Below are 12,606 nucleotides of genomic sequence, written 5' to 3' on the forward strand. Positions count from 1 at the left end.
CGGGGGCGGCGTGCAGCTCCTTGCACTGGGGTCATGCGGCTCCTTGCACCAGGATCATGCAGCTCCTTTCACTGGAGTTGTGCAGGTCCTTGCACCAGGATCATGCAGCTTCTTGCACTGGAGTCATGCAGGTCCTTGCACCGGCGCCGTACAGCTCCTTGCACCGGGATCATGCAGCTCCTTGCACCAGCGCCATGCGGCTCCTTGCACCAGGGTTTTACAGCTCCTTGCAGCGGGGTCGCACAGCTTGCTGCAGCCGTGGAGGGGGAGCGGTGACTGCAGACGTGCAGGGTGGCGGGGAGCAGCAGCAGCCTGTGCCCGCTCGAGGCCCGGGGGTGTCTGGGCCCCTCCAGATGGGACCCTCGGGGCCTGGCAGCTGCGGGGGGAACTGGCGGGGCGAGCGGAGCTTTCACTGCGAGGTGAACCCCCTGGGTACTGGGGGTGGCAGCGGGAGGGAGCGGGGGGGGCCCTGCCCTGCCGGAGGCAGCAAGCCCCGCTGCACCCCGAGTCCCCAGGGCACAGCATGACCCTGCCACCGGCCGCCCATGACCGCAGGACGGCATTTCCCTCTCCGTGGCTGGGAGCTCCCCGCTCCGCAGGACCCGCCGTGGCGGATTTGGCTGGAAACAGCAGATTTGATGGGTGGTCACATGCCCCGGTGGGGTGACCGTCATCTGACCGGGAGATGGGTGTCAGACAACGGGCGATGGGCCCTTCAGCGCTGCGGCCCCGTGCATCGCCCCGGGCTGGACCCCGAGGACCAGCACTGGCCCGATCCGTCCGATGCTGCATCCATCAGCTCCTCTTGGGGGGATCCAGGCACCCCAAGCCTTGGTCGCATCTGCGTCCCAGGCACGCCACCCCCTTCCTTCTCATCGCCCGTCCTTCGAGGCTGCAGCAATGAAGAGATTACCCCTCGAAAACAAAACCAGGGCGTTTTCCTCAGCCTGAGTGTCCTTGCATGACACTTTTTAATCCCTAATTTATTTGCAAATACGTGTGGGCAATTCCCCCAAACGTAATGAACTGAGAGCTGTTCACACACAGCTCCTTTCTCTGCGCATCCTGCTCTGAACTGGTTTCTGCAGCCTCCGGCTACCGCACCGGCTCAGCCCTGGGGTCCCTGAGCCGTGGCTGAGCACATGGTGCAGCCTGAATTTCTCCCAGTCATCCCAGTTTCCCAGCCAGCCGCAGCAGGGATCCGGGTCCCAATCAAAAAGGCGACCCCAAATTTGTCATCGCTGCAAATTCAAAGGCTCCGTGCACACCTGAAACTCTCAGCCCAGGCAACGACTGGAAACCTCGAGCATGAACTCAGACTTTGTTGTTTTATTAAGAAGAGCTGTGCCAGGTCCTGCTCAGCCGCAGCCGGATGAGACACGAGGCAGTTGTTAGATTTGCAGCCCTTTATTCACTACAGGGGATTTGGAGAGTACTCATCACCGTGCACGGGTCCAGGAGAGGATAAGGTGTTGCAGGAACAAATTATCCCGCGGGCGGTGCTCAGCATCCCTAGGCTGACAGGGCAAAGCCAACTCTGTTGTTGGCCATGTCGAAGATGGAGTAATACTGCCGGAGGAAGAGGTTGCCCAGGATCCAGAGCGGCTGGCCGCTGTCGGAGGGCACGTACGTGCTCTCGACCCCAACGGTGCAGATGCCATTGTTCTGTCGGGGGAAAAGGAGCAGATTTCAGTGCCAGTGAGGAGCACGGGGGGTTGTCCTGCCCATTCCTTCACGGCTGCTTTGGCTGGGAGCAGGATTAGACCCTCCCTACAGTCACGTACGGGCGTGCGAAAGCACCGTGAAATCGGCTGCTGGAAATATGGCACTCAGGCTGCTGGAAGCCTCTGTGTTTGAAAAGAAACTCTGACTTTCTCCTGGGCAAAACCGCCCTATGGTGGGAAACGCATGTTGGGCATGATAAAATCACACCTACGTTTAAGACATAGATGGAGGGAGGCAGCGGTAACTGGGTTCCACTGACGGCAAAGTAGAGGGTGGGCATGCTCGGGACGCTGCTGCAGTCGACGAGGAACTGCAAAAGAAGCAAAGAGGGGCAGAGGGGTCAGGACCCCGGGGCTGGGCACCGTCCCTCCTCCGGCCGTAACCCCGGCCGCGCTCCCTAAGGGCCAGCACAGCTCTGACTGTGGCAGGGCTGTGCTGACCCGGGTTTATCACGTTTGGAAGAATTGTTTTTGTTTTACGCCACTGCAAGGGGAGACAGACCACGGCAGCGTTGTTTCAGATGAGATGTGTTGCTCCAGAGACGCCAGGAGCCCTCCATGGCTCCGCGTTACCGCCCAGATGCATCCTCATCCCACGGCATCGGCCCCCCGTGTGTGCGGGGCATCCTTCCCACCTACCCCATAGTCATTCTCCTCCGCACCCAGCGCCTGCAGGAAGGCTGACATGAATTGTCCTGGGATGGTCAGCAGGAACGTCCCGGTGTCCATGATGCCGTGACAGCCTTGGCTGCACCAGCCGGTGGGTGACAGCCCGATGGAGAACCTGGGGAGAGCAGCAGAAAAGGCAGCAGAAAAGGCTCCCCCCCCCAGACCCACTCCGAGCCGCGGTGCAGCACTTACTCCTCAATACCGATCTTCCAGTACAATTCCTGGACCACGGGAGCCCATAAAACCTCCCCGGAGTACAGCTGGGGGTCAGCCCCTCCGAGGATGACTTCCCCGCCGTAACTATATGTCGGGTTGCTGGAAAGACAGAAAATTAAATCCCAAATCAGGCAGGCTGCTCAGCAGAAAGCGGTGTAGCATACGGGTGCTCGGGGAGAACGTGTGGATGGAGTGAATGAAGAAAAAGACGGATCCAGGCTGTGTTGATGCAAGAGAGAGACCCGCTGTCAGAGGTCCCACCGTGAGTAATAGAAGCTGAAGACGGGGTCGGTGAGCAGGCTCTGCTCCAGCATGTTCTGCACCAGCGTGTTGTAACCACCGATGCCAACGCCCGGGTAAGCCATGCCCAAAATCCCATCGAAGTCCAGGTAGTAAAAGGGTCTGCTGGGCTCCGCCAGGCTCAGGCCGAACTCCTGGCTCCTGATGACGATGTTCTGGATCTGGAGGGAGAGGAAAGATGCTGGGAGATGTCGGTGGCTCGGACATCCCCCGTGACAGCAACCTCCCAGGGAGCTTCTGGGGAGAGGCAGGGGTGGCCAGGAGGGTCAGGAAGGTAAATCTGCACTGAGAGGTGCTGAGCTCTTCCCCGTCACAGATGGGAGATGGAGTCGGAGCAGCCTGGCTTATAGTCTTTGTTCCATCACCCTTATTATTTCATAAAAATACCCACAAAAACAGTTTGCTTCAGTTAAATTAGTTTAAAATCACACTTTCACTGTGTGCAAGTCTCACAACAGAACATTTCTTATGTCCTGTAATGACAAAGCTCAGCCATCAGCGTAAAAAGCAAATACTTATGGCCAAAGGTATCCCTTAGCCCAAAGCAGTGATGAAGAGCCCAGAGGACTCAGACTGAGTTTGTTTGCAGATCCCAGTCTCCGAGTAAATTTATGCTGACACGCCATAAACTCTACACGGGAGATTCGGGCACTAATACCCAAAATAAGGGGTCACTTTAAGCTACCCCCTACATTTTTAACCAAATTGACCAGCTCACAACTGCAGTCGCTTCTTGCCCTGATTGCAGCAACGCATCGGAAGCGTGTGGCATCAGAGGTCACTTACTGTCACGGTGTCGTACCCTAACACCACCAGCAGGTCACCGAACCCGTAGCTCAGGGTGTAGTTCACTCCGATGCCCGAGAAGGTGGACGACAGGCTGGGGTTGAACCTGGCGTGATTTGCTGCACGGAGAGAAGGCCACAGCCGCCGGGTCACATCCTGCCCTCGGTTCAGCATCCCTGTCCCCACACGGGCAGAAATCCCCAGCCAGCGGCTTCACAGGGAAGGGGCCGTCCAAAACCAGCCCCGCCGGCGTCACCGAGCAGAGAGCAAACCCCATCGGCTCTCACTGATTTCCCTCTCGTAGCACCAGTGCGCAAGGGATGGCCGGGAGCGCCGATGGGGGGGATCCCCAGCACCGCTGGGTCTCCCGAGGGATGCTCACCGCAGGCTGGAGTCCGGCAGTAGGTGGAGGGCACCCACAGGTTGGCAGAGCCGGTGTCGAAGAGCACCAGGAAATTTTGCGGGGGGGTCCCGATGCTGATCTCCCCGAAGTAGAAGGACTGCGAACAAGAGCGCGGGCAGATTTCTGTTTCTGCCTGGTTTTTTGGAATGAGACTTTCCAGTTCTCTGCCCTCTGCTAGCTGTGAAACCCAAACCATTCAGGCGCTGTAGGAAGGGCTCGTAGTCCCTGCGTGCAGCCAGGGCAGCTAAAGCACAGAAAGGGGGAATGATTTGCCTACGATATAACGAAGTCAGCATCAAGGCCAGGAGTAGTAATCTGCCCTATAACCATCAAAATCTGCTTTTTCTGAGAAGGGAAATCAATTCAGGATGAGACGTGCTGCCTCCTGCCTTCGTCTCCCAACATCACCCAGCCCTGGGAGCCGGGCTACAAAGACAGCAGAACTCCTGCCCGTGCCCAGCCCAGCCCCTGGACTTGTGAGCAGGGAGGGAGCCGAGCCACCCGCTGCGGAGCTTCCAGCCAGAGGAGGGGGGCAGCCCCAAAAAGCGGAGCTGGGTGGCTCAGAAGGCAAAGCTTTAGTACTTACATCCAGGTAGTTCGTTAGTGGTTCGTAAGCCACCGCGTAACTGAGCTGGTATTTCCTACCGGGGTCCCCTCTGAGTTGCTTCAGGAACCCCTCCGGCACCCCCTTCTCTCTCATCACCTCCAGCACGGACCTGCCTTTCCTCAGGGGGATCCTGCGCGGGACGGAGGCGGCAGCGAGACGCTGCGTGGGCGGGTGGCCCCATCCACGTGTGCACCCCCATGTGCCGAGGGCGAGCCCCGCTCCGCGGCCGGACCCGACACCCTCGCACCCATCCCAGCCCCGGGGCTCACCTCACCATCCCCTCCCCGAGCCCGAGGCAGAGCAGGGCCAGCACCAGCCACCGCATGGCAGCCGGTCGTGGTGGCTCCATGGCGGCTCCTGCACCACCTCGGCCGGGGCAGGGTGTATATAGCCGGGAGCGGTGCCCAGCCCCTGCCTCTATCGCTGCACCCACCTAACGCCAACGCTTGCGGTGTGTTTATTGCTGCAGCCGCCCTGATTTTGCCTCCTTACCTGATCTTCGGGCGCTAACGCATTGGCCAGTACCTCTGATACCGAGACCAAATATGTAACATCTGATAAAAAGCAAAATTCTGTTGTTATCAAGAAGTTAAGGTATTTTCTCTTGCCTTTAGTACCGGCTTGATCTTTCCAGAGAACAAAGGCAAAACACACCCTTTACAGCAAATGGAAACTTATGATCCTGGTGTTCCTCTTTTCACCCATCCAGGCAGCCAAGGAAGTGCCCCAGGCCGGCAGTATTTCTTCCATCCAAGTCTACACACTGGGTTACGTCCAATTCCCTCAACACATCCAGCAGGAACAGCCGGGGTGGTTTTTCAGCCCATCTCCAAGCCTCCCGGGAACCAGCACGTACCCCCAAAATCTCTCTCTTTCCAGACATTTGTCCTTTTGTCATCCTGCCCCTTCTGCCCTCCAGCTCTGCTAGTGCCCCCGAAGAGGCTGAGATAGGGGCTAGAAACTGCTCGGTATAGCAGCCCTGAAAGACCTAACGGGCCTTTCCCTGCCCAGTTACAACCGCTCAGCCATCTCCAAAAGACGCTTTGATCTGCTGCTGTTTGCTCTCCGGGTCAGCGTTACGCCGAGGACGCTCGGGTCGCACGTCTGGTGCGTTAGAGGTGCTGTCCCCCGCAGGCTTTGAGTCCTGCTGGCCGTGCCCAGGCTGGAGAGGTGCAGGGCAGTGTGTGTTAGGCATTCGTTTGCAGGGGATTTTTAGTCCTGGGAGACCCTTTCCTCCCCCTGGGAGGGTGCTACCAGCCAGGCAGCCCTGCCAGTCCCTGCCCGGTCACTGAGGACCCATCCTGGCATCTGGTACCCTGAGGGTGCTGCTCAGCCTTGTAGTCCAAAGCCTGGGCACTCACCGCCTGCAGAACTTCTGCCATGTGCTGCCGGGGAAAGGCGATTGTCCCCACGTCCCCATCAGCCTGGCAGCCTCATCTGTGCTGGCCAGCGGCCTCATCTCCCGTGGAAAACCTGAGGAGACAGACATGGGGCTGTTCTTCTGTGCAAAGCCGGACCGAAAGCCCGAGGCTGCTCGGGCCCCTCAGCCTGGGGGACGCGGCGCTGGGCCACCCCACCGTAACCACGCGCTTTAAGGCGTATTGCTTCGAGCACCCGCCACACGCCGTGGTTCTGCTTCCATTTCCCCGGGACCAAAATCTTCGTCCGGATCTGAATTTGTCCCACGGGGGTCACCCGCAGAAGCACCCCAGGAGCGGGCAGAAGGGGGGTCAGCGCGGCTCTCCCCGGGTCGGGCAGGAGCAGCCCCGCTGCCCTTTGCTGTGGGGCACTTCCAGCTCCCCAGTCCCCGCTGACAGTGGGGATGGAGCCCAGCAGAGCCTTGCTGCTCCCATCCGAGCTGTCGGCGTTGGACCGGTGCTTCGAGCCTGTGGTGGCTCAGAAAACCCCCGGCACCCCCTCTTCCTCCTCCATCGCATCCTGATGGATCTCTCTTTGCTCCGATGGATTCTGCAGGGAGCAAAGGGAAGAGCAAAGACCAGCAGGGACGCGGTCAGCCATTGCCCGTCCCTTCCTGCCACCGCTGCTGCCAGAGCAGCTTCAGCTCTCAGAAACCTCCCCATTTTATAGGGGAGGAGAAATGCCCTTCCCTGCTACACGCACCTACGTAATCTCTGTCTCGCTGCGCTCAACCCATGCCAATATTTTGACACAAAGCACAGAGGAGTTTGTGTCCTTTCTCTGGTGGAATGACAGAGCTATCAATATATCTGATAATGAGCTCCCATGATAAAGAGCTTCTAAGAAACAAGTTTGGATCCCGGGAAAGAGCGGTGTTACACGAGCCTCCCCCAGCCAAGGTGCTCCCTGTCCCTTTTGGCCACAGACCGTGATTCCCCATACTCCAGCTGTGGTTTTACCTGACTGAATAGCCCCGCTTCAGGATTTAGGAGTCATTTGGATGTCATGGCTAACCTCATCTGGCCTCATATTCCCACTCTGACTTAACCACAGGACTTTGTTAAACCTTATCCAGCTGCAAGGAAGATTAGTGGCTTCCCGCGTGCACCTCTGACGAGGTTTCCCGACGCCCAGCAAGAGGGACGGAGGTGGGGACCGCCCCGCGCCACAGCTTTGTCCTGGGCTGGACGGAGCCATCGGTTCAGCCCTGCAAGTACCAGCAGCAGCGAGAGACAGGACAGCGTGTCCCGCAGCCGCTCCGAGGTCACCACAAACTGCAAGCGAAGCAATGTCCACCGCTGCCGGCTAACTCTGTATTTGCCTGAGTAGGTGCTGGTGAGCGTCCCCCTGAAGCGACTTCATGCAGCCCGGCAGCAAGCGGCGGCTGGAGGATGATGAAGCCGTCCCGCTCCGTTAGGGACTCGCACGGCGTTCCCAGACACGCCCAGCACCTGATGGCACAGAGCAGAACTGGTTTTTTGGGGAACCCCTTGGGGAACTCCTGTCCCTGGGGCTCTGGTTGGTGTTTAAGACCAAGCCCAGTGACCTTTTGCTGTCCCAGTCCCCTGCACCGCAGCCTGGTGCGTGGTGCTTCTCGCCTGCAAAGCAAAGCCCTTGCAGGACTCAGGGTCAGGACCCTTGTTCTGGGCTTGTCCCTCCCTGAGGGAAGGAGGACAAGCGGGGTGCAGGCAGGCCCAAAGGCAGTAGCTGGGATCTGGGGGACGGCAGCTGCCTGCTTTCCAACGCCCAAAGTCTGCAGCCCCCCGCTGAGTCGCACGAGCCTTGCAGAGGGGACGGGGCTGGGCTGGGGGACACCTTCACAGCAAGGGCTCGGAAGCCGGGCTGCACCGTCTGCAGGAGCTACCCCGGGCACCAGCGTGGGGAAGGACTGGTCGCTGCCGTCCCTGCACCCCTTGGGCTGTGAGCTGAGCTGCAGCTCGGAGGCTGCTGCATTCATCAGAGCCACCCCCAGCCCAATAATTCACTACAAAAGGCTGAGACTCAGTCCCACAGCCGTTAGGAGTCGACAGCATGCCATACCCCTTTGCAAGAAACATAAATACGTTGACTTTAGATTTGAAGCAGCCCAGGGACAGCTTCCCCACTGCTTTCCCCATGCTGACTCTGCGGAAATCTGCCTAGGAGTTTATCACGGCGCTTATCTTGCTGGAGAAAGAGCGGCTGAGACACACAACCCATCAGTCTGTGCTCAGTCACTCAACAAACTCAGAAGGTCAGAGATGATTTGCGATCTTGGGTTTTATTTGCAACAGGAGACTGTGAGAACACACCTCCACAGAAGTCTCGGAGGGACAGGGAGCCATGCAGGCAGTAAAGGAACATAAAGGTCCATAGGAAACCCATGGTGCTCCAGCAATGCCGGCTAAGGCGTGTTTGGCCAGGAGATGGGCTGGATTTTGCTGCTCCACTCCCCTACGCCGATGGGGCAAAGCCAATACGGTTGTTGGCCATGTCAAAGACGGTGTAATACTCCTTGAGGAAGACGTCACCCAAGATCCAGAGCGGCTGCCCGTTCTGGGAAGGCAGGTAGGTGACCTCAATCCCAAGGGTGCAGTAGCCGTTGTTCTGTAAGGGGGGGAATAACGGGAGTCAGAGCCTCAAACAAGCACCAGGACCCTGCCAGCTGGGCTGCAGGGAGGGAGAGCGTCGCTGCTTGTCAAGAAGCACCAGGTCCTTTCCTGGCCCTCAAGGACTCAGCGGGATGAAGCTGCTCAGCTAATACGTACGTTCGAGACGTAGGCAGAGGGGTAGAGTGGGAGCTGGGCTCCGTTGATGACAAAGGTGATGGGGGGCATGTTCTGGACCTGATTGCAGTCAACTGCATACTGCGGAGAGAGGGTGAAGAGGAGGTTATGGCTGGAACAGCACCGACTGTGAGAGGAGAGATACCCTGCTAAGTGGGGGTAACACACACTTTAGCCCCTGGCAGTGCCACGTCACTGCCCTGACATGCCTGCAGCACCATGTTTTCTAGATGCCACGTGAGTTTTGCAGGATCTGGTCAAGCCCATGGCTTCTGGCTGACTTGCAAGCCTCCCCGCAGCTCCACCTGCACCTCCAGAGCGTCCCCTGCACTTACACCGTAGCTGGTCTCCTGGGCACCCAGGGCCTGAAGGAAGCTGCTCAGGTACTGCTGGGGCACCGTCACCTGGAACGTCCCTGTGTCCACGATGGCCTGGCAGCCCTGGCTGCACCAGCCCGTCGCCGACTGCCCGATAGCAAACCTGAGAGGAGAATGGGGAGAAGGACGTCACTTTAAGCACCCACTGGCAACTAAACCTATCTCAGCTGGATCTATAAGGCTGGGATGCTCTGAAATGCAGTGCCTAGCCCCTGCCTGGAGCCCACGCCTGCTGCAATAGCTGCAGCTTCATCTGGAGAACAGCCGAAATGCCCTCATGCCGTGAGCTGCCCGGGAGGATCATGCCCATCAGGCACAAACGCAACTCACTCATTAAGCGTGACCTGCCAGTAAAGCTCCTGGGTCACCGGTGCCCATGCAATGTCTCCATAGAAGAACTGATTGTCAACTCCGCCGAGAATGAGCTCTCCCCCATAGTTGTAGGTGGGCTGACTGCAAAAACACAGAGTTACAGCAGCAGAAATTGGTAAATCGGTGCGAAATGCATGAGCTAGCGAGGGACAAATTCACAAGGAATCTGCATGGGGACAGGTAGAGGGACACCAGTGCACACTGGATGTGCAGAGGGCCCTGGCAGATTTTTACCGAGAGAAGTAGAAGCTGAAGACGGGCTGGGTGAGCTGGTTCTGCTGCAGCATGCCCTGCAGCACGGTGGGCGTCCCTCCCACCGCCAGCGAGGGGTAGGCCATTCCCAGGATCCCATCAAAATCAGCATAGTAGAAAGGCTGGGCTGGCTCGTTGCTGCTGAGCCCGAACTCCTGGTTTGTGACCACGATGCTCTGGATCTGGAGGGGAAGGGGACGCCAGGTCAGCCTGCGCGCTTAGGCAAACCCGAGCGGCCATCGGATGGGATGACTCCGAAAGCCCAAAGAGCACACTGCAAGGTCACAGCTGGTGAAAACGTCACCAGGCAGCTGGGAAAATTAGCAGGAATTGGGTTAAAACAAAGTAAAAACCCAGCTGGGTAACTGACAGCGGCAATAACCACTTTATATTGGTCCTGCCCGTCTCAGGCCCTGGTTTGCCCAAGTCCTGGCTACACGAGATGTGAGATCTGCCCTTAGGCTGTCCCCCAGGCTCCTTCCATCAGGGCCCCCAGCTGGTGCTGGGGACACAGCGCCCAGGCAGCCAAGGAGGGCGCAGGGGGCACTTACCGTCACCGTGTCGTAGCCCAGCACCACCGTGAGGGCCCCGCTGCCGTAGGAGATGGTGTAGGACTGGCCGTTGTAGACAAAGCTGGAGGAGTCGCTGGGATTGAACTTCGCGTGATTCACTGCGTGAGAGAGAAGAGGGCAACGCTCCTGGGCACGCGCTCGCCTGGCCCCGGTGGGATTTCACCACCGGTCGCTCTGCTGGGGTAACGCCTGGGAAAGCGGCTCCCCTGGCAGAGAGCGAGTCGCGAAGAGAGGAAGGGGCTGTTCCTCTTCCTCGCGGTTATCTCGAAGGCAGGGTTTGCATCCCAGTCTTGCCCGCATCCCTCTCACGGGAGCAGCTGTTGTGGTCACAGCCACACCAGCTACCCAGCCTGAGCAAAGCCAGCAGCAGTTAAATCCCCATCGCTCTCCCACCGGCAGCGAGTTACGTCGGGTGAGCTCTGCGGGGAGCAGGACAAGAGCTCCGCGATTCAGAGCTTTGCTCTTCCCTCCGCCTGGCCACGAAAGGTCAGGCACAGCCACTGAGATTTCTGTGCTCTGGGGACACCCACGGCAGCCGCAGTGACGTGGCCATCCTCGTTCGCCAGGCACGTAAGGGCAGAGGGCTCTGTATTTCCCAAGGAAGGCACCAGCTGGTACCGGGGAGCAGCTATCCCAGAGCAGCGTGCCGGGATCATTTTTGGTCTGGCACCGCGATTTCCCCGGCGCGATCGGACCACGCTGTGCTGCTGGGGGAGCCCCGTGCAACGCGGCCGCAGTACTCACTGCACGCCGACGTCTGGCAGTAGGTGGAGGGCACCCACAGGTTGGAGGAGCCGGTGTCGAAGAGCACCAAGAAGTTTTGCGGGGGGGTCCCGATGCTGATCTCCCCGAAGTAGGAGGACTGCAGGCGAGATGGGGTACCTCCGTTGGCCGCAGGGTCAGGGACAGACCAGGCTTTCGCCTCCCAGCCCCGCCCCGGCATCCCAGCACCTGGCAGGGTGCCGGGGAATGCCAGGCTCACTCTTGCAAATAACAAAGCAGGCAGGACCAGACCGAACTCTCACCCTGCTTTTTCTCCCCAAAGATGTAATATTAAATATTTATTTTGTTATGCCTTTTGTTACATACAGGAAAACATTGCTTTTCATTGCTGGGGGAAAGCTTTTCTAAAGTCTAAAACAGAAGCTTAAAAAAGAGTGGAAAATACCCAGTCTCCCGCTCCTGGAGGCTCGGGGGTCAAGGGATGGCTCCGGCAGAGGGGAAGGGCAGCGTGGTGCGCGGCCAGGCAGCGAGAGGGGAGCCCGGGGTACTCACATCCAGGTGGCTGGTTATCGGCTCGTTCACAACATAGTCCTCGCTGAAGCGGTATTTCTTAGCTGGGTCATATTTAATTTTCTTCAGGTAGTCCTCCAGCACTCCGGCCTCCCTCATTTTCTCCCGTATAGACTTGGTTTTCTTCAGTTTGATTCTGCACAGAGAAAAAAACAAAAAGAGAAACAGAATACAGCAGGAAATCAGGAAGATTTGGGCATTTTCAAACGATCGATTCTCCGGACTCCTTTGAGCCCTGCCACGCCGGGAGCCCTCCGCTCGCTGCCTTGCACATCCCAGGGGCTGCCCTGCCGGGAGGGATGCAGCCTGGGCCAGGACCGCGACGGTCCGTGGAGGGGCAGGAGCCACCCCGGTCCGACGCGGGCAGCATCCCCGGGGACGCGGCGCAGCCCGCGCAGTCACAGCCGCCGCCGGTCTCTTATCTGCCCTCCTCCTGCCGCAGCGGCTGCTGCAGGACACCCACCTCACCAGGCCCTCCGAGAGCTGCAGACACACCAGGGCGAGGACGAGCCACTTCATGGTTGCAGGAGTTGTCCACTGATCTGCACGCACCCTCTCGGAGACAGCAGCAGATGGGCTGAGCTGCCCGAACTCCCCGGTTTTATACTGGGAAGCAGTGACCCCCCCTTATCTGCTGACCTCCTTTTTCCATTACCACCACACACACCCCCAGCTTCAAGGGTTTCTTTGTATTTTGGGCCACAAGGATTTTGAGGAGTTTGTGTCCTTAGCGAGGCGCACAGGTGAGAATAGAGCAACACGCCTCTTCGATAGCAAGATCAAAGGGTTACCATCCGATAAGAGGGCAGCTCCTATCGCAGCAGAGACGAGTGACCCAAGCGCCCCGTGGT

General features: G+C 58.7%; 2 protein-coding genes across 2 annotated transcripts; both read right to left on the bottom strand.

Moving 5' to 3' along the window:
* Positions 1-1,512: 1,512 nt before the first annotated feature.
* LOC309599182 (pepsin B-like) lies at positions 1,513-5,054 on the bottom strand (the record flags this gene model as incomplete). Its single annotated transcript, XM_082330428.1, has 9 exons — positions 1,513-1,665; positions 1,937-2,035; positions 2,364-2,508; positions 2,586-2,708; positions 2,871-3,070; positions 3,696-3,814; positions 4,078-4,195; positions 4,685-4,835; positions 4,975-5,054. 9 exons carry the CDS (start codon positions 5,052-5,054, stop codon positions 1,513-1,515), a joined length of 1,188 nt encoding a protein of 395 aa, XP_082186554.1.
* A 3,503-nt stretch (positions 5,055-8,557) lies between these two features.
* Positions 8,558-12,274, bottom strand: LOC309599183 (pepsin B-like; the record flags this gene model as incomplete). Its single annotated transcript, XM_082330429.1, has 9 exons — positions 8,558-8,710; positions 8,872-8,970; positions 9,225-9,369; positions 9,597-9,719; positions 9,873-10,072; positions 10,442-10,560; positions 11,207-11,324; positions 11,738-11,891; positions 12,219-12,274. 9 exons carry the CDS (start codon positions 12,272-12,274, stop codon positions 8,558-8,560), a joined length of 1,167 nt encoding a protein of 388 aa, XP_082186555.1.
* Positions 12,275-12,606: the final 332 nt, after the last annotated feature.

This window comes from Platalea leucorodia (genome assembly GCF_965183815.1).
Source record: "Platalea leucorodia genome assembly, chromosome: 19".
In the NCBI taxonomy this organism is placed as follows: domain Eukaryota; kingdom Metazoa; phylum Chordata; class Aves; order Pelecaniformes; family Threskiornithidae; genus Platalea; species Platalea leucorodia.